At 34.6% G+C, this 23,348-nt stretch overlaps 1 protein-coding gene and 1 long non-coding RNA gene across 2 annotated transcripts in view; one reads left to right on the top strand and one right to left on the bottom strand.

Moving 5' to 3' along the window:
• Window positions 1–218: 218 nt before the first annotated feature.
• On the bottom strand, window positions 219–6,474 carry LOC145689090 (uncharacterized). The gene is made up of 2 exons (XR_014132091.1): window positions 5,983–6,474; window positions 219–725 (listed from the first exon to the last, which is right to left on the bottom strand). It is a non-coding gene; the product is annotated as an uncharacterized LOC145689090 (long non-coding RNA).
• Window positions 6,475–10,511: 4,037 nt separating this feature from the next.
• The window catches only part of LOC145690992 (uncharacterized), a 33,199-nt gene continuing 20,362 nt past the window's right edge, over window positions 10,512–23,348 (top strand). Inside the window, exon 1 of the mRNA XM_081766467.1 lies at window positions 10,512–11,422. Within this exon, the coding sequence (XP_081622593.1) occupies window positions 11,058–11,422 (365 nt within the window). The 5' untranslated portion in view covers window positions 10,512–11,057. The remainder of the gene's footprint in view (window positions 11,423–23,348) is intronic.

The following is a 23,348-nucleotide window of genomic DNA, read 5'->3' as shown; positions in this document are numbered from 1 at the left end:
CCACATACCAGTAGTAGCAGTGGAACACCCAGAAGGATTCTGTGTGTAAATAAGATTTTGAGTTAATAATAATAATAATAATAATAATAATAATAATAAAAGCAGCTTAAAATTATGAGAGCAAGCTAACATTATGTAGTTATAACTTACACTGTACACTATAATAAATATACATCTTTATAAGTTTATATCGGTTAGTAGTTAAATAAAAATATAAATGTACACTATTCTGGCATTATTTATTTAAATACTCTTCAGCAGCATCTTCATGCTGCTCGTATTATTTGTTTCTATACATTAAGAACAATCTTCTCAAATATCAGAAATTCACATTTTAACTTGTAAACACTTGTTCTAGAAAATTGTCACTGACACTAATTAAAAAAAAATCAACAACAATATTTACGTATAATGCTGAAAATATGTTCTACAAATCTACGGCACATGGGGAATAGATCTTTTCACGAAATGTCACTTGTTTCCTACTTTCAAGAAATACCACATTGCTGAATAACCAGAAATTAGTATTTGCTTCTTTATAATGTCACTTTTGATTACCACAACTAACTATAATTTCGACGCTGCGAATTGTTAGTTAAAGTTCTGTGGAACTCCAGCTGAATTCTTAACTGATCTTCTTGTTCGTCTCTGTATGACATGTTGAAGCAAATCCCAATAATCTACGCGATCTCATCGTTAGTTGCGTTTCTCTTGTGTTACAGTTACTGAAAATAAAAATAATAGGCAGCGTTTAATAACATAATAACAGCAGGGAATGATTAAAGATCAATTATTACATCTTAAACTTACAAAAATATTTAAAATGTTTGTGTAGGACCTACAGCAGCTTGTGAAGACAATATTGTGTTACAAAAGTAACATCCTGAAGAAAATGTAAATGGCAAGGAAGACAACAGCTACAGCTGAAAGTGACATACCTTAGACTATAGCTTAATTACGGACGTTGTAACATGTTGAAGCGGTCACACATTTATTTTTAAAAAGTATAGCATCTTATAAATATTAAACCTAATATTAAAAAAAAATTGAAAACATGTGGCAGCATTTGAGTTGATGAAGAACTAGCGTCTCATTCCGAATGCTCTGATCTCAAATCTGGGCCCGATCATCCTTTTTCCCTCAGTCGTACCAGGTGAATGCCGAGGTGGTTACTAAGGCCTTGATGACCACTACCTTGCTTGATTTCTTTCCCCACGGAGCAGGCCATACATATTACTTTGCCTTATACAAATGAATAATTTTGATAACGTTGCATTGCAAAGAATACAAAAAATCGCGAATATAGGAATGAATCATGAAATGCTCAAGAAAACTACCAACATGACAGAACAATTCAGTAAAAGGATGAAATGAAAGGTAAGGGGAAAAACAAGGAATGTCCATGTGTGTGCTTTATTGGGTACTTTGTCCTATGTGATGGTGACTTTTGGTACTATTTGCCTGTATATATATGCATCCGTAGATGTAAAAATATCTATGTAAGAACAGGCAAAAGATTTGATTAAGCCTATGCCTTTTTACGAGGTTTTCGATATTAAAACACCGTTTTCTCAAAAATACAATTTTGTGACATTCCTTCTATTTTCCCCTTACCCTTCAAATATACTCTATACATGTTCAACTCTCTCTTCCACGAACACTTAAATGGAACATGTCACTTGAAGATGGGAAAATTGCGCATTTTGCTAAAATAAGGATTTTCAAAGTGATTTAAATGTTATAACAGCGCTTGTAGTACATGCTTTTGGAAAATAAAGTTTACAGGAAGATGATTCTGAGAAGTATTCATGGCACAATAGTATGTATTCAAAGCGAAGAAAAAATAAAAAGTGCGCCAGAGTTTTTTTTTTTTTTTTTTTTACAAGAATTTAAACATAGTGTATCCCTCTTCAAATGATTCTTTCCACTTCTATGATTCTTTTCACTCTGAATCTAAGGTACGGCTTTTTTAATGCATTCAGTGCATCCAGAACTTTATAAAGGTCTTACGTGGAAAAAAATGGAATCTTTAAGTTTAACGTCCCACGGTTATGCGGTTAGGCTAAAGGAGATGGTGATAATGAGAAATGAGTGAAATGGTGGAATGAAGAAAGTGGGAGGAAACGGGAGAACCCCGAGAAAACCAACGAGCACGGTGTTTGCCACCACAAAGTCCACACGGCACGAGCTGGGATCGAACCAGGGATCCCAAGCACTGGAGGTGAACGCTCTACCACTGAGCCACCGCGCCCCCGGGTCTTACGTTGAATGTTGTATATCTTAGCGCGAAAGCAAGTAATTCGCCCAAGGAAAGTCCAAAATCTAATAAGAACCACTTCCAATCACTTGATCACCTTAATTGCACCAATAATATACCAACGAAAAGCTCAAAAACCCAGGTGGGTTTTTCCGGGCTGAGCCCAATTGGGCAAACCCTGAATACAATACAATACACACACACACACATCGCAAAAGAATAATTATAATCTTTCGGCAAATCTAGTCTGATGGCCCCCTTTAATTTTATATATGCCAGGTGAAATATTTACATGTCGCCTGCCACAAACCATTTAAGATACAATAAGAAATTTAGCGAAAGAATTATTATTTTTCAACAATTATTTCGAGCGGCACGCCAATAGTAAACCTGCACGCAGAAGTAGGTAATACTCAAGCAGACTCTTTTACCAAATTTTGACGCATTTCTTGCATCTTCCGGTTTCTTTTTTCAGAACATGCACTAAACGAAAAGAAATACTTAAGTTTAATATCCCACGGTTATGCCGGTTAGGCTAAAGGAGACGGTGATAATGAGAAATGAAGAAAGTGGGAGGAAACGGGAGAACCTCGAGAAAACCCACGAGTAAGTCCACACGGCGCGAGCTGGGATCGAACCAGGGACCCCAAGCACCGGACGTGAACGCTCTATCACTGAGCAACCGCGCCCCCCTATGTACTAAATGAGGAGCTCTAAAAGAAAAAGCGAAACAAGTTCTGTTAGGTGGCCAGTAAAAAAGCACGCATGCTATCTGAGTCAGGGGGGCCCGAGCGACAGCGTAGCGAGCAGGCACGTCACCGACAAGGCAGGGGGTACGCATAAACGAGGATGGCGCAAAAACATTTACAATATTTGTAAATATTCTTATCTTCAAAAACACTTAATTTCTATCCTTAAAAAGAAAATACCTTTCACAGCTAATACACGAGTGTCACACCGCTTTTCTTTCTTACCTTTACGATAGAAAATAGCGTATGTAGGGCTATTGCCTCTGTTCTGAATTTTTCTTCTTGAATAAATCTTTTCCACACTTTGCGCAGTTGATTTTACGCGCTTCACCATACCATGCCTCTGTAGAAACTTTATAATCCTTCTCTCTTTATTACACAATTCTTAAAAAAAAAAAAAGTTTACATTACGGCCATCGCAGATGTTCACAACTGACGTATGAACCGGAAATTCCCGCCGCTTACTTCTACCATATTTGCATTCAAAATCCATTTCAATAAGCTGTGCAATGACAGAAATAACTTACATTAACACTCTCATTCCTTCACGAAAAATATTTCACATCATATTTTATCTATAGATTTTGTTCTCGGCGTAAACGTCTGCTCGAGAGAACCCAAGAATTATTATAACCCAGTGGTGTATTTAAGGGGGGCTTCCGGGCTTAAGCCCCTTGAAATTGTACTTACTATATTAAAGTAAATGGATTATCTTGGAGAACGTTAGCCAAGCCCTTCTCCCCTGAAAAAAAATCGTAAATACGTCATTAAAATGGTAATATACGCGCAATTATCCCGTCACCAAAATAGAAATGTACGTGCCTACTCCCTTCAGGAGCATCTCCTCGGCCCCTCTGCCTTCACCCTCCCTGACTCGGTTAGATGGCATTCGTGCTTTTTAGTAGCCCCGTAACACAGATTGGTTTGTATTTTTTAGACTTCTTATCCACACATTAGGAATCAGTATAAATACGCAAATCGTAAAAGAATTGTAATTTTTCGGCAATTAATTCTGACGGTCCCCTTGAATTTATAAGTGAAAAATTTATACGTCGCCTGGCGAAAATCATTAAATAGACAACAAGAAGGAAAGTAGCGAAAGAATTATATTTCACTAAGTATTTCGAGCAGTGCTTCTTCCAGACTTGTCTTTGGGAGGGCAGTGGCTCCCCGGAGCAGACCAAAATAATACGTTTATAATAATAACTAGAATAGCACGAGCAATGCCCCCGGAACATTACTTTTGAAAGAAACACTGCTTTCGAGTGGCACACCAGAAGTAAAACTGCACGCAGAATTATTATAACCTGTCCTAAAAATGGTAATATAAGCATCTTTTTAAACTCTTTACTTTGAGCAAGGCAGTGATATTATGTCAGTACATAGTATTGCCGAATGAGCATTAGCGAGTGAAGGCGGGTTAGAGCCCCGCAGGGCACGTTGTTTTCTCTTTCCTTCTTGGGAACTGTAACTGCAGAAACCGGTTCAGATCAATTGGTCATTGTCACTGCCTTGCCTAAAGTAAAGACTTGCCCGCATATTTTCCCTTTGGAAGCATCCCCTCGCTCCTGCTGACCTCCAACTTCGCAATGCTCTGAGACAGTATTGGTGCGGGAAGCTTCTAGAACACAGGTCCCCCATATAGGTTAATAGATGTTTCTTTTCTGTACCAAAGTAAAATATTTAATTCACTTAGTATTGCCGAGCGAGCGTTAGCAAGTGAAGGCGGGTTAGAGCCCCGCAGGGCACGTTGATTTCTGTCTTTATTTCAGATAAATTGGAAGAGGAACCTGTGTTCTACAACCCTGCCTGTTGGTGCTTTTTAGTGGCCACGTAGTACAGGCTGATTTATATTTTTTGCACTGTATTTTTTACGTCATACATCCGGCAACGTATATATATACGCAAATCATAAAAAGAATAACTATACTTTTTCGACAATTACTTCTGACGCTCCTTTTGAATTTTATCTATTCCATGTGACGTATTTCAAATCGCCTAGCGCAAATCATTTAGGAGACAATAAGGTTTGTGTATAGCCCGCTCCCCCCAGTTCTTTGTCACCGGAACTGGAAGAGTCAGTACTACTACTACTTATATCGAGAACATAACCCAACCAACCCCTGCGGGGCTTCTAACCCGTTCCTACTACTATTGCTACTAACTACCACTATTACTACTACTATTGCTACTAACTACTACTACTATTGCTACTATTACTACTACCGCTACTAAAGCTACTACTACTACTTATACTAAAGCTTCCTTACCGCAAGATTTACATCTTAAATCTTTATAACATGCGATTCCGGCTCATTATGAACTAGTATGAATCGTTAGAATCACTATGATTCGTTAAAAATCACTAGGGGGAGCGGGCTATATACTCAATCCGACAATAAAAAGAAAATTATTAAAAGATTCTATTTTTCAGCAATTATTTCGACTGGTGAGCCAAAAGTAAACCTTCACGGTATTTTACGTATAGAGATGAAAAATAGAAATCTAGCATCCCATACCTTTATTAATTTGTAAACATAAATTTCTCGATAATACATAGTATACATGAGAACCTCCTGATCTGCGTTTCTTCTGTGTTCTATTACCATTTCTACATGAAATACCATAAATTTTCTACGTAGTGCAATATAAGAAGTACCCATGTGCACAAGACATGCGATATGCGTTAAATCCCCCCCTCCGCCCACACATAGTCATAGATAAAGTACAAGGGCACTACACATGCAGATATAAAGTACAGGTACGTTCTTTTTTTATTTTCGTATCAGTCGATAAGTACATAAAAGTCACTTTGTTACCCCCTTTGTAAGTTCGTACATACTCAATGAATAATCCCTAAAAGTATGAGCGTCCTGCTTATTCGGGAACTGATGCAGCTTCATGTATACTATACAGACACTCAATCACTTATACAGACAATAAAACTAAATTATTTTATGTAATCGTTATACTTACCGACTTTTCTTGTCTATCTTTCTTTTTTCTTCACTATTAACAGTGTTTAGGTGTGCCTCCTATTTCGGAAAAGTCTTCTTTTAGGCTATGTGTTGTATTTGGTAGTTAAACTCAGCTGATTATTTCCGTAATTCCCATATATCTTCTTCAGTTAAAGGAATATTGCGAGCAATATACATAATCATCGTCTTAAACAATAGTCTACTTTTTCTATATAAAGATATCTTCTTGAATATACTGAGATTTATTTTATTTTATTTATTTATTTTTTAAATATTCCTTCTTGTCTTGACTTGTGAATTCAACATAGCGAGCAAGGAATGCTGGTACCTTTGATAAACAAATGACGGTTGATGTAGCGATGCTAATAAGCAATCTCACACACTGGATATCATAAATTTCAAATTTTTAACAAATATATTTCTTTGGTGCTGCTATAATTAGTATAATGATTGGTAATAATGCTACTACGATACTCTCGTGAGAGAATTTATTCAACATTCGATAAAATATTCTGGAAATAATTCTAAAATATTGCATGAAAACATTTCATTTAAGTTACAGGACAAGATAACAAACACATTTCCATACAAAATTAATAAGAGTTTTAAAAATATTTCTTATATTACGAACGAATTTATTTTTAAAATATTAGAAATATTTTAAAAATTATATTTCATATGTTTTCTTGTAACAATAGAAAAGAATGTAAATGACATGTTGGAAAACATTTTATTCTGTTTATAGGCCTATTCTGTTTCCTTTATCATGTATGTAAAACATTTTTTGTGTTACTTCGAAAACATTTTCTCTCTCAACTAGGGGTAAAATTACGGGGGGACGCCGCCCCCTCCTCGAGAAAATATATACGGCGTCTACCCAGTTCCTAAAAAAATTGCAATGGGCAAAGATAGGCAGGGGGAACGGCGTGACGTCATCCGCTACCTACCGTCCCCCAACCTTTTCAGATCCACTTTTACCCCTGCTCTCAACATTGAAAACATATTACATTACATTCAACACAATATTTCTATTACAATTTGTGAAAATTTTCCATACATTATTTTCCTACTAACGTTCTAAAAATGCACATCCTGTTCAGTGGCATATTTACGATTTTGTTTCGTGGAGGGAATCTTTGCTAACTTTATTCCTGAAAATGTGAAAATTGTGCAGGATGTTTCATTTACTTTAATATAGTAAAACAATTTCGGGGGGAGGCTTAAGCCCGGAAAGCTTATTTAACGCCACGGCTTCCCGTAGTTCATTAAATGTTCTCGAAACACATTTTAAAAAATAGTTCCGGTATATATTTGGGATACTTCTCAGATATAACAAGGAATATGTTTTCTCCAGTAACGGAAGAGTATATTCTGAATTCATGTAAAAATGTTTCTATAATAGACCTATATCAGAAAATGTTGTTCACTAAAGACACAAAATATCTTCCAAAACACAATGGAAAACATTTTCTATTCATTTTTAATGTTTTCTGTTACCTGTTTTAAAGTTTTATATTCAAAATTCCATAAAATATTCTGGAAATAATACTAAAATATCATACGAAAATATTTAGTTTAAGTTATAGGAGAAGATTACCAAAATACTTTTGTAAAAATTAAGTAAACCTTTTTAAAACATTTCTGAAAAATATTTCTTATATTACGAAATAATTTATTTTTAAAATATTCTAAATGTTTTTAAAAATATATATTTAATACGTTTTCTCGTAAAAATAGAAAATATTACAAATAACGTATTAGAAAACATTTTTTAAATATGTGGAATATATTTCGTTTGATTGTTTTCCGTATCATATATGGAAAACATTTTTAGTATCATTTCGAAAATATTTCCCTTCTCAACAGTGAAAACATATTAAATTAGATCCAAAACAATATTTCTAATATATTTTGTGAATATTTTCCTGGTTTTACTTTCCGGCAAACATTCTCAAAATGTACTCCAAGTAATTTCTAAAATGTTTTACAAACGTTTTTGGGAAAATATTTTCGGGAAATATTCGGAATACATTGGGGAAACCAGCATGGAAATCTTTAGAGAAGGAAAACCTTTTGGAAACCAAGGAAAATATTTTCTTTTGATTGAGGAAATATTCCTTGCTGTGTGGGACATATCTTAACAAAATCCCAGAGGCTGGTGCTGGACACTTAATGGCTGCTTATCAGTTTGGTACATCAGGTACGATGCAGGTTTTATGGTAAATCAGTTTGCGTGCTTATTCTTAAACTGAACGCCATAATTTCAGCATGAAATAACAGTGTGAAATAAGAGTAAGAAGGTTTTAGATAATTATTTGAAACATAAAAAGTGAAAAATATTTTAAAAGATTCCGACCTATTGTAAATCTGCTCATATTAATCCATTGTTCATATCATTCCTGCTCTGTTGAACTTTAAACATTGAGTACTACGGCTGTACGATCACCATTTCATCATTTTTTTTACAACTAGAATAACAACAACTCTTTTTTTAAAAAAAAATCACTAAAATTTTCATTTCTTACACATACCAAAATCAATTATACTGCAGACTAAAATCTGTTGGAACACAAAATATTTCACTAACATCTACCACTGCGTCACCGCTGAACCTCACGTATTCCTTCCAATACCACAAACCACAATGCAATTGTGACAAACAAATGACGGTTCCGAACGCGCACCACAGCACTGAGGACCAGGCGAAATTTTATGGTTTATATTTTCTTTTCTGCAGATTTTAAACATATTCTTTTATTATGAGAGAAATACGTATAATTTTGTGAATTTCTATTTCCCGTTCCTAGTGGCCATCCTGCGGGACAACCGTGGGATTCCCATCCATATATACCCATGCCTGTCCCAAGCGGGACTTCCCTGGGATTACCTATTTATATCCTGGATTTTTTAGGATCGTCTTGGGTCGTATGGTACGTCCCGTGGACTACTTGTGCTATTAGGGATGATTTTTTAAGTTCCATTTCCATTTGCAGTAAAACGTAAGGTAATTGTTTAGTATTTATAAAAAAAAACAACGTGCCATGGGGGGTTCTAACCCGCCTTCATTCGCTAACGCTCGCTCTACAATGCTGTCTGATTTTAATGTTGGTAACGTAATTTAACGTATGAAACCATAAAACAACCGCATCGGAATAGAATATCGCAAAAAAGTAGGTGCATAAGCTGGCTCCCAATGTTAAAGAACAGCCAAAATTAGCAAAGTACTAATTTACAAATGAAGAAAATTAAACATTTTGTAAAATAATTTAGAATTATGTATAATTAGAGATTAAGTGCTCTTAATAAACCTTGAACCACCATTAGTAATAGACGTCGGTCTGTCTGCTCTCTCTGACTCGATTTTCTGAAGAGGTAGGCTACTTGGACTTCTTTTACATGTGAATTAACGTATGGAATTTCAAGAAATAGATAGAATGAAGGGTCGTGTATGGAATCAAGTTGAGTAAATCCACTTACATATAAATTTAAACTGTTACTATATATTTTCTTCACACATATTTAATTGATAGAACGTATTGTAAATAAATATACATTTATGTGTACTGTCTAAAAATAATCAAGTGGTAATAAGGTAACATAGACCGTTCAGAATGTACATTTTAAAGAATCCTCTGAGGACAACAATAATAATATATTGTGATATAATAATTAATTGAACTTCGAAATCATAATATAGTAATATAATGCAATTTTCTTTCTGATTTTACATAAATTCCCGGATAAATTCCCATTTTGGGAACCTTCCCGGGAATATTCCTGAAAAATATCTTTTCGGGAATTTACCCATCACTAGTCGTGACATCCTCATCTATATATATATATATATATATATATATATATATATATATATATATATATATATATATATATATATACCTTCTGCGTGTGTGTGCCCCTCCAAATATCCAGAGAAATGGGCGCGCTTGCGTAGTACTATATACCTAGGTACTTGCTAGAAATCACAGAAGGTTATTCGTTTTATACCCACCCATTTTCGGTTCGGTGCTGCCACCTGGCGTATCATACTGGAATTATGGTCACCTTACAAGGGCAGTGTTTGTCTGACCTGGAATACTAGCAGACACAGTTATAGATGCTTTTATCATGGAATCTGGAGAGTCCTCCAAACCTTTCCCTTCTGTTCTTTGAGATATTTGTTAGAGATTTATGACCCCGTTACCTGAAAATCAACGTTGCTACTTCCCTCTATTGTCCCTTTCTTTTATCTACCATTCATTGTTTTTTTTAAATCCTGAATTTTGTTGTTTATGAAAGGTTACGGAAGTACGGCAACATTGAAGAGAATGACAGCGCACGTGCTGCTTAAAATCAGCCCTGGGTTTTGTGGGGGGAAATGTGTAGTGTTTGGGGCAAGAGATCTCTTAGTTTGTCTTCAATAGTTACAGTAGGTGCGTCAGTGATGGTAATGACTGTTATCAAATGGCACCGAAAATCAACGTCTTATTCCACGAGACGCTTACACATACACACAAAAGCCACAACCAGTTATTGTTCTCAAGTGAAAAAATTGTGTTAAAATATTAAATTGTTCGCACTAACTATCTTAAGTCGCGGCACAAATCACAATCAAAAGTAGCATTTAAAGCAATAATAGCACGTGTATTAAATAAAATTAGTACCGGTATACGCAACGGGAGTTCGACAGTCAATCAAACCGCAATGGCATACAGAAATACAAGATTTGCTATTCCCGCTAAAACGATAAAGATGGATTTATACCTTCTGAAACACGAGAATAGCGGTATGTCAGAGTGAGCTACACTAGCGACAAAAGATCTCACTTGAACGAAATATGAGCTAAAGAAGTATAGATCTGGGTTTTTTTCATTTTCCTCCGGCTGCTACAAACAAACAAACAATTGCCTAGAGAGCGATCGTGGCTAAGGAAATAAGGATCTGCTTAAGAAGCTGATTTTAAATATAAAGTTGCTTTTGTGAACGTTCTTGTAAATCATTTCATTAAGACTGGCAACATAAAATATAAGGGAAGTATAAGAACAGTGTTATATTCTTATTATATTTCATTTCACAATGGCTGGTGAGGCGTCTGTTAAGTTGGAATTGATGTGCAAAGAAGAAACTGCTTTTGACTTACCTCAGGAAGATCCACTCGAAGCGAAAGGGTGGACATACGAACTGATGACTGACAAGAAAGAGTTAATATTATCCACAACGGAAGGAGAGGAAACAATGGACAAGGATACAGCTATGTGTTCTTTGGATGTGAAACTAAACGTTGATAGGGTGAAATCAGAATTAGCAGTAGAAGATGATCCTGAATTTGAAAGGAATATAGAAACGCCTAGAAAAATAGTAGTTCAGGAGACTTGCGCGTCGTACTCTAATGACTTCCAACAATTAACAACAAAAAGTTTAAATTCACTTCGCCCAGAAAGGTAATGTTCAAATTTTCATATACTAATTGGCTCAGATTGATAATAAGGTTACATGCGTTCGGAAAGTTTGTTGGCTAAAAGCAATACTTCACGAGAAATACTTAGATATGGGAGATATCTCGAACGTAAGTTAGTAACCTACAATTAGGAAATTGGAAGACACAGGTAGATAAGCTGTATACCAAATAAAAATAAGATCGATACGACTAATACAAATCTTATGTAGTTTAGATCTTGATAAACTAATTATTTCTTTATTATTTATCACACACTTCTCACTAATTGTTGCACATATTTAAAATATGGGTGCTCGACAATATTGTTTTATTTATATAGAGACTTATGTAAAATAACAAATCGTGAGAATGGTATATATCCTAATATTTTGCAAATTTAAACGTGGAATATATTATATTGGAACAAGAACTATGGACGTTTGTGTTTTTACTTAGAATTTAGCTCAAATGTGTCTAGCCTCATTTTTCCGGAGGGCTTCGAAAGACATTAGTAAAATACAAGAGAAAGAATATTTTAACCATCAATGAATGTTCGTTAATTGTAGAGGTCCATACATCAAACCATTTCATAGCTGCACTCATTTCTTTCAAGGAAGTCGACTTTTTACATTCCCAGGAATCATTTCTAGAGTATGAACCTAAATTTCTCAATGTATAATCACTGTGGGGGCTTAGTGAACGTACATGATGTGTGTATTATTGTACAGACAACGCTAACCAGCATGTGCTAGATGGCCGGTAAAAATAAGATTGCTATGCAGATTAGAGCATTACGCAGAATGTTGGTAAACGAGGATAGCGCAAAATTCTGTATTTAGGATAAACTTACGTGTTGAATGTGTTCTTGTACGTTCCTAAGTATTTTATAGGTAACATCTTGAAATGCTTTCTTTGCTTGTATATTTGTATTCCAAACTAACGCAATATATTAGGGACGTAATTCCTTAGTTATATGAATTCCTTCCTTCCCAAAGGTAGTTCTAGTTTTGTGTCATGATTTGCCACATTGAATGTTGATATTTCATTTCGCTTACAGTGGTAACTACCTACCGTAACACGGGGTTACTTTGCACATTGGGCATTACTTCCCACAAAATACGAAAAGAGATTCAGTCATCTGTTAGTAAAACCCTGAACTGTAAACAGATTGGTGGTAGTTCCTAGTTTTCTCACTGGGTGTCTGTACAGTCATATGGTACTATGTTACTGTGACGCCACATATTCTGTCTGCTTGTATGTGTGGAATGCGGTGAGCGGGTAATTGAATTTTGGTTTCATGGCGACGATCGTGGTAACTATTCTACAACCAACTTTACTGAATAAATAACTTAGTTCTTTTCATTTTTAGTAGTTAAGTTTAACAAATTTGGATTTGTGCTTTTTACAATTTAGAAATTTATAAGAACATCCCTAGGTGGCGAATACAAAGAAAGTTTGAATTCGTTCTATTTCAAGCGCTTTCCAATTCGATTTTTTTTTTTGCGCTGCTCTGAGCCTATCGTAAAAGTATGTATTTGACATCTAGATATTCCTAGTAGAAGTGGCAAGTAGCTCGCGAGTTTTTTTTTTTTAATGAAGAAGGAAGTATTAATGTTTGTACTGACAAACAATGAAAGACATTTTGATCGTAGCTTTAAAGTTGTTTCAAACTTCGTGATCAGAACGGCTCCTACTCTGCGGATGGTATAATTTGAGAACGTTTCATTTCTTTTAGCCCAGTGAAATAAATTGAGATCTTATTTGAACATATAAAGGAAAGTAAGAATATCTCAGATACAAACCATGAAAAATTTCCCAACCATTCTATTTTTAACATCTTTTAAACTTTAACAGTTATTGCCAGTTATTTTGCTTCTAACTGCAGTGAAAGTAATTTGAGATCACGTCTTTCTTATTAGGTGAGTTAAATAAATTTTGTTACTCTGCTTTTAGATTTTAGATAGAAGTGAGAATGGCCATAGATACAAGTCCCGCAGGATTTTGTGTTTTTTTTATTTAAGAACAGTTTTGGAATAGAAGATTAAGAATAGATTTATCAATACAAAATAACTATGCAAAGTATCTCTTTTGACACTAGAGAATCTTAATATGTTTTAAAATGTGCCCGACGTCGGTTACTTCTTTTTGGGTTCCCTTTAAAGGGCGGTTGTCATTATGACTACGAATCGAATTCTAAGTGACGTTAGTTTCAATTTTTGTTATGGGGCAGCAATATTTTATCAGATAATGTTCTCGTTGTACTGTTGAAAAGGGTATTTTATAAACGACTTTTCGTTCTTCTATAAATAAATGTAGTACTTCTGTATAGATCATCATTATTATTTAAATTCATTTCAGAACGATGTTAAATCAAATTTTATTGTGGGTTAATGAGATGTACTCATAAAATGCCAGCGAAGCGTTATTTATTTATTTGTAAATTAGCCCTTTTAGAGTCCAGATTAAGAATATCATAAATACGATATTATTAAGTACATCCCGCTTTTCGAACAAAATTTCTTAGTATGACAGAAAACTACATAGTATAAACTGCATTTCATTCTTGAATGTAGGTTTTGCATTAGTAAAGCACGATGATGGTTGAGTCCAAGTTTTTATGAGACAAAGATTTAAATTGCTTTAAGAAAAATTATTTTCCACTTTATTATATTTTTTACATGGGAGAATATATTCTATGATCCAATCGAAAGTGCAGGAACGTGAGAGTAAAACTAACCAAGACAGACGAAAAGGTTATGGAGCTAATGGTTTATAGTTTACTTGTGTATTAGTTTTCTGATATATTTTGTGTTTCCACGTATTTTTCTTTTCTTTAATTTGCATTTTTCTCAATTTTTAAGATTTTTTCACACCATTTTCGACTAAATTCCACCAAGATATGAGTTTTCTATCATTTTGTCAGTACTTGTGTGAATTGATAGCTTTTCCCATAGTTCATACTGCCTTTTTGGACAGGTCTATATTTTTGCTCTTAAAGTTGTAAACGCTGAGCTATTCCATATAAAATCAGGAAGTTCACGAGTGAAGCCTTAAAAATTAAACTTAGATTTTATGTTTCAAATGAAATTGACGTTTGTTTGATTTGCACTTGCTGATGGCTCAAAGCTCATAGGATACAGGCTTGGGTGTCGTTTCTAAGCTTGTGTATCATCCTTTACAAGAATTTCCATTAACAAACCTGGATTTCTTTAATTTGTATTATTGTTTTCTTTTGAGATTTTAGCTTGCATTCTCCGTTTTTTGTTGACTATTTACATCTTTATCTCGGGCACTTGCGTAATGCTTTTTCATCCTTGTAAGTGTCTATTTCCTTTGTTTTTTTTTCTTTTTAGTTATAACTCAGTAGTTTACGAAAATGCATTTTAAATTTTGCATCGTCCCTGAATTTTAAACTCAATCTTTTTCTCCTTCGTTTCCTTCTGCTTTTTAACCCTTAAGAGGAAATATGTGTATGTCAGACACCTATGGTTTTTCTTTGTATTACATTGGCAACACTGATTCACTCAATGTATCGGTTCTCTCAGTACCTTCTTATTATTTAGTTGTATGTCTGTCGCAGTAGTCCATTGTTGGCGTAATGTCTGAGTGAACATTTATCGATGATTTTAGAAAGAGGCACACATTTCCATTATTGTTTATATTTTCGCGTGATTATTGGACACACATTTCCTGAAGAGAGTTTTGCTTTCAAAAATTTTTGTGGTTTACTTTTATTTACCATGAAATAGAAGCTACTGAGCTCTTGAAACATACTATTTTGTTTGTGTGAGATTTTATGTATTTGCAAAATATAGACCTAGTACCTCGAGAAAGAAATTTAAGAATGAAACTGTAAGTACAGCAGATCCTTATTTCACGGGAAAAATTCCAAAAATGTTGAAAATACAGAAGTAATTTATATTATTGTCTTCAGTAGATTCTGACTGAGACGCCTAATTTTTTCCTCAAATCAAGAATTACCTACTAAATGTGAGGACGATACCAATTCTGATACAGTGGCAGGTGTGAGCTCAAGTAGTAACAGAACTGTCAATGTGAGCAGCCCTAGTGAAGTTTCATGTGATAACGAAGGCCTTAGATACAGAGGTAAAAACAGGTTTGTTTGGAATTGAAATGAACCTCTAAGAAACCGAAGGGTTCTTCATCAAAACATAGTCAGAGGGATTCCTGGTATAGTCACCCATGTAAGAAATCTGGGAAAAAAATCCTGTCTAACTTATGTAATGATGATATAATTCAGGAGATTTCAATATGAAGTTGGAAGAAAATCGAAACAAATTTGAAGTAAATTAGAGCAAAGTCAAACTACAGATCTACTGACCTATCTGAAAATAAAGCCCTTATTGCTCTCCTAATATTGTGTTATATTTGTAAATCAGGCAACGAAGACATGTATTCACCATTTTCAAGACACTTTGGGACGACCTCTATTTAAAGCTACCATGTTCGTTAAACGTTTCCAAGCTCTTCGAGAAATAGAACATTTGAACAGGGCAGCTACATGTGGACAAATAACATATTTGCGGGGTAGTAATATGTAGAATTATACTAATTTAAAATTTGTCAGTTTTTAAATTTATATTCTATTTTTATTTAGATATTGAAATATTTTCCGAATTTATATTCCAATAAAACCGAATTAATATATGTAATTCTTGTTTATCATATTTTGCTCGAAGTACAAAATATAAAGTTTCATTATTCTACATTACACATACGTTTTTTAGAAAAGATATTACTTTATACATGTCCGTGTCCCAGAGACACGCATTTCCTGTAAGCGAACAAAAATAACGTTCCCTGTTAAGGGTTAAGATATTTTCTGACTTTAAAAATTACTCTAATAGAATACATTTTACAAAAATGGAGATCCTAAAAGAGCTGGGAGTGAATCAAAAAACTACTCTCTCTTATTTGTCTTCAGTTAAATATAATGTTACTATTTGGATGAATCCTTCGCGATTAATTCCAATCAGTATTGTCCTAAAATCGATAAGATAAAGCGCAAGTAAAATGGAATTAAAACAAGAAGAAACAGCTGGCAATCAACAAGGATATCATCTTAAAGTTTGTTCTTGGCTTTCTTTACATTTTTCCGAATATCTCTTTTCCATTTTGTCTATTGCCAAACATCTGGAATTACAAACATGTATTATAACGAACATTATCAAAACGGAAGTGATGTTCACCTGTTCCACGTTATTTCGAGAGAAGATAATTTTGTTTATAACAAGTTTTCGTCTTCGTTTATAAAGATTTATAATTTGTGCTGAAGAAATGTATGATTTTTTCTGCTTTCCTTTTTTTATCTTCTCCCGATATTCTTTACCATATATTGAGCTAAGTTCTTAAATTAATTTTCTTTCTTACCATTTGATGTTATCCCATGTATCTCCATTAGCTTTTTCTAATAACAATATTGTTCTCGTTTCTACCAGGGTCATAATGAGAAGCTGTGAGGGGCGTAGACATAAAATCATTAATAAGGCCCGCTGACTGTAACATAGGGACGTTATTTCATATGCGTATTTTTTATTAAACAGGCTTATCAACAGTTGTATATGCAGTATTATTACAAACTATCCTCGCAGACCGTTTGAACGCTCAAAATTGTAAATAAGTAAAATGCAGCGAAATGATAACTATTTCATAATAAGTTACTAGGTTTGGAAACACCTGCTCGAAACACAGGTACCGTAGTGAGTCATCAAAATTGCCAGAATTCCATTTTATTAAATTTTATAACTTTTTCGTTTGTATAAAAAAGTTAAATCGATTATTTCTGATTCAGGCCTACACATCAAGGATAACACTGCTACCAACTTGAAATGTACAAAATATAGCTAGTTGACCAAATATTTAAACATGTACAAATTTTGCCCTGTAATCCAAATTGAAAAGTTGAATATAATACAACTCAAAGATATGGTAGTCAAATAGATTGATTATTTGATCTCTGTGGATTCAAACTTCAGAAAAACGATCATATGGCCTTTCACTATATTTGACCCAAAAGCCGTTGCTTGTAGGAAGCGCAAACCGTTGACCGCTAAGTTAGTCCGACGGTGATTTGTTCCGACTTTTGGTCTACCATGCAGTAACATGTTAAATCACATTAGGTATTTAATCTTCTAGTATAAGAATTACAGGAACCCTGACCTGTAAACATTTTCATCGTCTCAGGGGGCGCGGTGGCTCAGTGGTAGAGCGTTCACCTCGGTGCCTGGGGTCCCGGGTTCGATCGCAGCCCCCGCCAAGTGAACTTTGTGGTGGACAAACACCGTGCTCGTGGGTTTTCTCGGGGTTCTCCCGTTTCCTCCCACTTTCTTCCTTCCACCATTTCACTCATCTCTCATCATCACCGTCTCCTTTAGCCTAACCGGCATAACCGTGGGACGTAACACTTACAGATTTCATTTTCATTTCATTTTCATTTTCATCGTCTCTTTGTTTAATTCCCTTTTCCCTTTTTTTAATTTTAATAGTCGGTATATTTTTTTTTTCCATTTGTCATCTCTTGGTTAATTTTTACTATGATATGCATTTTCTGTTGATGATTGCTTTTTGCTGCATAACAGGAATTGTTTCAAATATTTCTTAAATGTTCACTTATTTCTCTTTAATCCAATTTTTTATCACTTTTCCATGTCAGCTAACCACTTACATTTAAGGGGACTGGCGTTCTAAGAAATAGTATCTCCTTCCTCCAGTTTAATTCTTTCAGTTTATGTCTGATAGCTGGACACCGAACATGGCAACACGTATGCCCCGAAATATGACATGCCAGTATATTTCTCCAATTGGAGCAAGAAAGAGTGAATATTTCGCCATCACTTAGAGACGCACTAGATAGATTTGATAAACTACATTCACTTTGAATTCTAAGGTATGAAAATTAATGCAAGCAAAATGAATATTACAATATGCATCATGCTAAGACAGAAAGCATGGACAGGACAACGAACTTTCAACTTTTAAGAATAGCAAGTCTGCATTTCCCATCTTTTTGTTTTTGGTTTTTCTCTTTCCTTTAAGGAATATACCGCTTTTAGTTTCAATAGCGAACATAGCTTACCATGCTTAACTCCCTGAAAAACAAACTGTAGTTCCAGGCTGCCATTCGAACGAAGATTAATTAGAACGAGTCTTACACGCTGTCGAATTGGGTGCACGATCTAAGGCGTATGCTCAAATCAGCCATAAAACTCCACACTTTTTTTGTTTGTTTATCATCAGTGGCTGTACGATATTTTCATACGCCTCCGTGTAAAATAATTTTTTCAAATATTGTGCAGAAATCAGCAGTGAAGTGACTAGTACATATGTGTTAGCACCCTAACATTCGTTTGTAATCTCAGTTTTGTGACAAATTCTGGCTCCATATCATTGAAAAGAAGGAGTAATTGTGCCTGCTTGAACGATCGCTTATTACTATCTGCAGAGGACTCCAGCGGACCCTTGGGATAATACGACGTGGAACGCCTGAGATTCTATTAACTGCAACGCCTCTGAAGGAGTTGACCGGTCGAAGATTATTGTGATTAACTGAAATCTTAATTTATCAATTGTGCCACACAGTACAGTATTAAAAGAAAAGAAAATAAGATAAAAGTGGAAATAAAAAAAGGTAACACGGCCGAAAATATATAGAGTAAAAGCTACTTTTTCATTTGTAACTTTTTGATGTTCTTTTAATTTGTGTAAATTACATTCAGTATTATCACATTTTCTGCACAGTTTAACCAGGTTTTATGATTTGCACCAGAAGATAATTTTAGTTTGTTAATATCTAAGGTTAATTTAATCATTTGCTCACTTTTCAATTTTATACGGTATCTATGTTTTGTCTACCGTTCTATCCAGCTTCGGTTTATAACACAACGTATGTACGGAAGAAATCGTGATTTGCCGTAGCAAAGCTGGGATAAACGTAACACACAAGTGAGAGAGAGAAAGGATGTGTAAACTTTTGGAAAAACAGCGAAAATCATTATGAACGTTACGATTATATTTACAAGGTTCTAACAACGACAAAAATCACGATTTTGTGGCCACAGGAGTAACCCACGCAGTTAAAAGAAAAAAATAGAAGTGTAATGATATTTCACCAACACTAGCCTCCACTAAGCACTGGCCATTAAAATTTAAGATATCTACAAGAAAAGCAGAAAACAAATTATTATTAACAAAATAATGTGTTTTGAGAGTAAAATATAGCTTGAGTAGTATGGGCCTGACTATAGGACACTTTTTGGCCCCTGGGTCCCTGCCTCAGGACCCATGGTCCCTGGCCCGGGGTCAATGACCTAGGGGTACATAGGACCACCCCCTCTAAATTTTGGCAGGGGTACCTTGGCCCACCCCCAAAATTTTGGCAGGGGTACATAGGACCACCCCCCTTAAATTTTGGAAATTGACAAATCTAAAAATTTGGTATGGTAGCCTAGGACCACAGTATGTACCTCTATCAGTATTGGGTGTCTATGTCGTTCCCTTTCATGGGTAAAAAATTGCCAAAAATTGAAATTTCGGAGGTTTTTGACCTAATTTATCCCCTTTGATGAGGTGTTATTACCCTATATGGTTATATGGGCGTATACAGGGGTCCATTATCTTTCATAAGACATGGATATATTAACGCACCCATTGAAAAATTTGGGAGGGGTACCTTGGCCCACCCCTTAAATTTTGGAAATTGCCCAATTTAAACATTTGGTATTATAGTATAGGACCCAAATATGTATTATGATAAATTTGGGTGGTCCACCTGGTTCCCTTTTAGGGGTACCAAATTGCCAAAATATAAACGTAAGCAATACGTAGTACCACGTGTTTGGTTTTTGACCTAATTTATCCCCTTGGATGAGGTCCTATTACCTTATATGTTTATATGAGCGTATACAGGAGTCTATTGCCTTTCATAAGACATGGGTATATTGGTGCACCCCGGGAGGGGTACCTTGGCCCACCCCTTCAATTTTAGAAATTGCCCAATTTAAACATTTGGTATAATAGTATAGAGCCCTAGTATGTATCACTATAAATTTGGGTGGTCCACCTCGTTCCCTTTCATGGGTACACAATTGCCAAATTTTAGTACAACCACGTGTTTGGTCTTTTTACCTAATTTATCACCTTTGATGAGGTGTTATTATCCTATATCGTTATATGGGCGTATACAGGGGTTCATTACCTTTCATAAGACAAGGGTATATTAATGCACCCCTTGAAAAATTTGGGAGGGGTACCTTGGACCACCCTTTAATTTTGGAAATTGCCCAATTTAAACATTTGGTATAATAGTATAGGACCCTAATATATATTACTGTTACTTCGTTCCCTTTTAGGGGTACAAAATTGCCAAAATATAAACGTAAGCAATACGTTGTACCACGTGTTTCGTTTTTTACCTAATCTATTCCATTGGATGAGGTCCTATTACCTTATACGTTATATGGTCACGTATGGGGACTCATTTCCTATCATAAGACATAGGTACATTTGTGCACCCGGGAGGGGTACTTTGACCCACCCCTTTAATTTTGGAAATTGTCCCTTTTATATGTTTGGTATTATAGTATAGGACCCTAATATAAATTACTATAAATTTTGGTGGTTCACCTCGTTTCCTTTCATGGGTACGAAATTGCCAAATTTTAGTACAACAACGTGTTTGGTTTTGGCTCAATTTATCCCCTTGGATGAGGTCCTATTACCTTATATGGTTATATGGTCATGTATATATTGGTCCATTTCCTATTATAAGACATGGGTACATTGATGCACCCTTTAAATTTTTGGAAGGGGTACCATGGCCAACCCCCTTAAATTTTGGAAATTTTCCAATTTGAGCATTCGGTATCATAGTACATGCCTCAACATGTATCATGATAAATTTGGGTGGTCCATCTTGTTCCCTTTCATGGGTAAAAATTGCTAAAATATAAACATAAGCAATATGTTGTACCATGTGTTTGGTTTTTGGCCCAATTTCTCCCCTTTGATGAGGTTCTATTACCTTATATGGTTATATGGTCATGTATATGGGTTCATTTCCTATCATAAGACATGGGTACATTGACGCACCCTTTAAAAATTTGGGAGGGGTATCTTGGCTCATCCACTCGGTTTTAGAAATTGTTTAATATAAGCATTTGGTATCATAGTACAGGACTTCAATATGTATCACTATAAATTTGGATGGTCCACATCGTTCCCTTTCATGAGTAAAGAACTACCAAAAAATCAAATTTCGGAGGTTATTGACACCTATTTAGCACGTTATATGGTTTATTACCTTTATATTTTTATGTTCCCTTTTAAGTTTGGGAATTATCAAATAACAAAATTCGGTAAACGTTTTCTAGGACCCATTGGTGTTCCTCTTATGACCAAATATTCAAAATTTAAAGGTTATTGACCGGCTTTATTATTGAATAAGTACAGGATTTATTACTTTTTCATAAGACACATGTGTATTTGTGTACCAATCTTAAATTTTGGGAGGGGTACATTTCTTATTGTCATATCAATAATTGGTAATTGGATAGTATCTCATTCATTGGGTAAATCATTGTCAAATATGAGTATGATCACGTGATCAGTTATTAACCTATGATGGGATTAGAAGTCCAGAACAATGGTACATTGAAACTTTGTAGGATAATTTGAGAATGCGTTATTGGTTTTGATTATTCCCGCCAAATATGAACGTAAGCAAGACGTTGTACCACGTGATTGTCCTTGATGAGGTAGTGTACAGGGATTCATTTCCTTTGTTGTGGTACTTCTTAAGTTTGAGTACACACACTTCTAGAAAACAGTTGGTTCTACTCAGGTAAACAATTGACGGACATTATTGACCTTATTGAACATATAATGATATGATTAACTCTAAGACTTAGGTATATCAAGAGAAGTATTCTTTAAATTTGGGAATGGTGATAAACAGAATTTTAACATAAGGTGCGAAATTTGAAACAATACATTGAACTTTAGTCACAGCTCATAGTCTAAGATCATTGGTGGTGATTGATTTGACCTTGAGCTTTAGAAATCTGATAGCTAACCTTATTGAATCTTATGACTCACAGACGAAAGGCAATACATGCTACAACAGTTTGAAATTTAATCATAAGGTGATGTAATCTGACACTAGCAAAGTTATTGTTAATGCAATTTGATTGGCTGATCACTATCTTTCGTACAATCTGATTGGCTGATCACTATCTTTCGTGCAATCTGATTGGTTGATGATTTTCAAATCTTTGCTGTATTCAGTTTTAAGTTTTGTTTAACATTTAAAAATCTTGGTTTCGTTCAACATTTTGCACTCACTGATAAATATGATCAGAACCGTTTATTTGTTAATCGAATAGTTAAAAACCGGATAAAGTTTCACGGTTAACCATGAACGTAAAATTTTTAGTTTGAAATTTTTTTTGTTTGAAACTTTTCGTTTCGAAATTTTGTTTGAAATTTTTTTTGACAACTTTTGTTTCAATTTTTTTTTGTTTAAAAATTTTTCGTTTGAAATTTTTTAAAATTTTTCGTTTCAAAATTTTGTTTAAAATTTTTGTTTGAAATTTTTCGTTTCCAAATTTTTTGTTTGAAATTTTTTGTTTCAAAATTTTGTTTGAAAAAATTTTTCGTTTCAAAATTTTGTTTGAATTTTTTAAAAGCTTGTGCACTCATTAGTAAAGAACCGGAACTGTTTAGAACAAAAACCTCTGGCAACATTGTGGTGCAATAGTACACGTCAGAACATGATGATGCAACGTCATCAGTTTTGAATCATATAAGTATCGTTCGAGGTAGTATTCATGATAACATCATCATGGCTACTTGTCTGCAGTTTCTAAACACACGTGATGTGACGAAATCATTTACCAAGATTACTGATTTACAAC

The sequence above is a fragment of the Thermobia domestica genome, chromosome 7 (genome assembly GCF_964235325.1).
Source record: "Thermobia domestica chromosome 7, izTheDome1.hap1.1, whole genome shotgun sequence".
In the NCBI taxonomy this organism is placed as follows: Eukaryota; Metazoa; Arthropoda; class Insecta; order Zygentoma; family Lepismatidae; genus Thermobia; species Thermobia domestica.
Note: the sequence above shows the minus strand (reverse complement) of the source record. Positions and strands in the feature narration are given on the sequence as shown.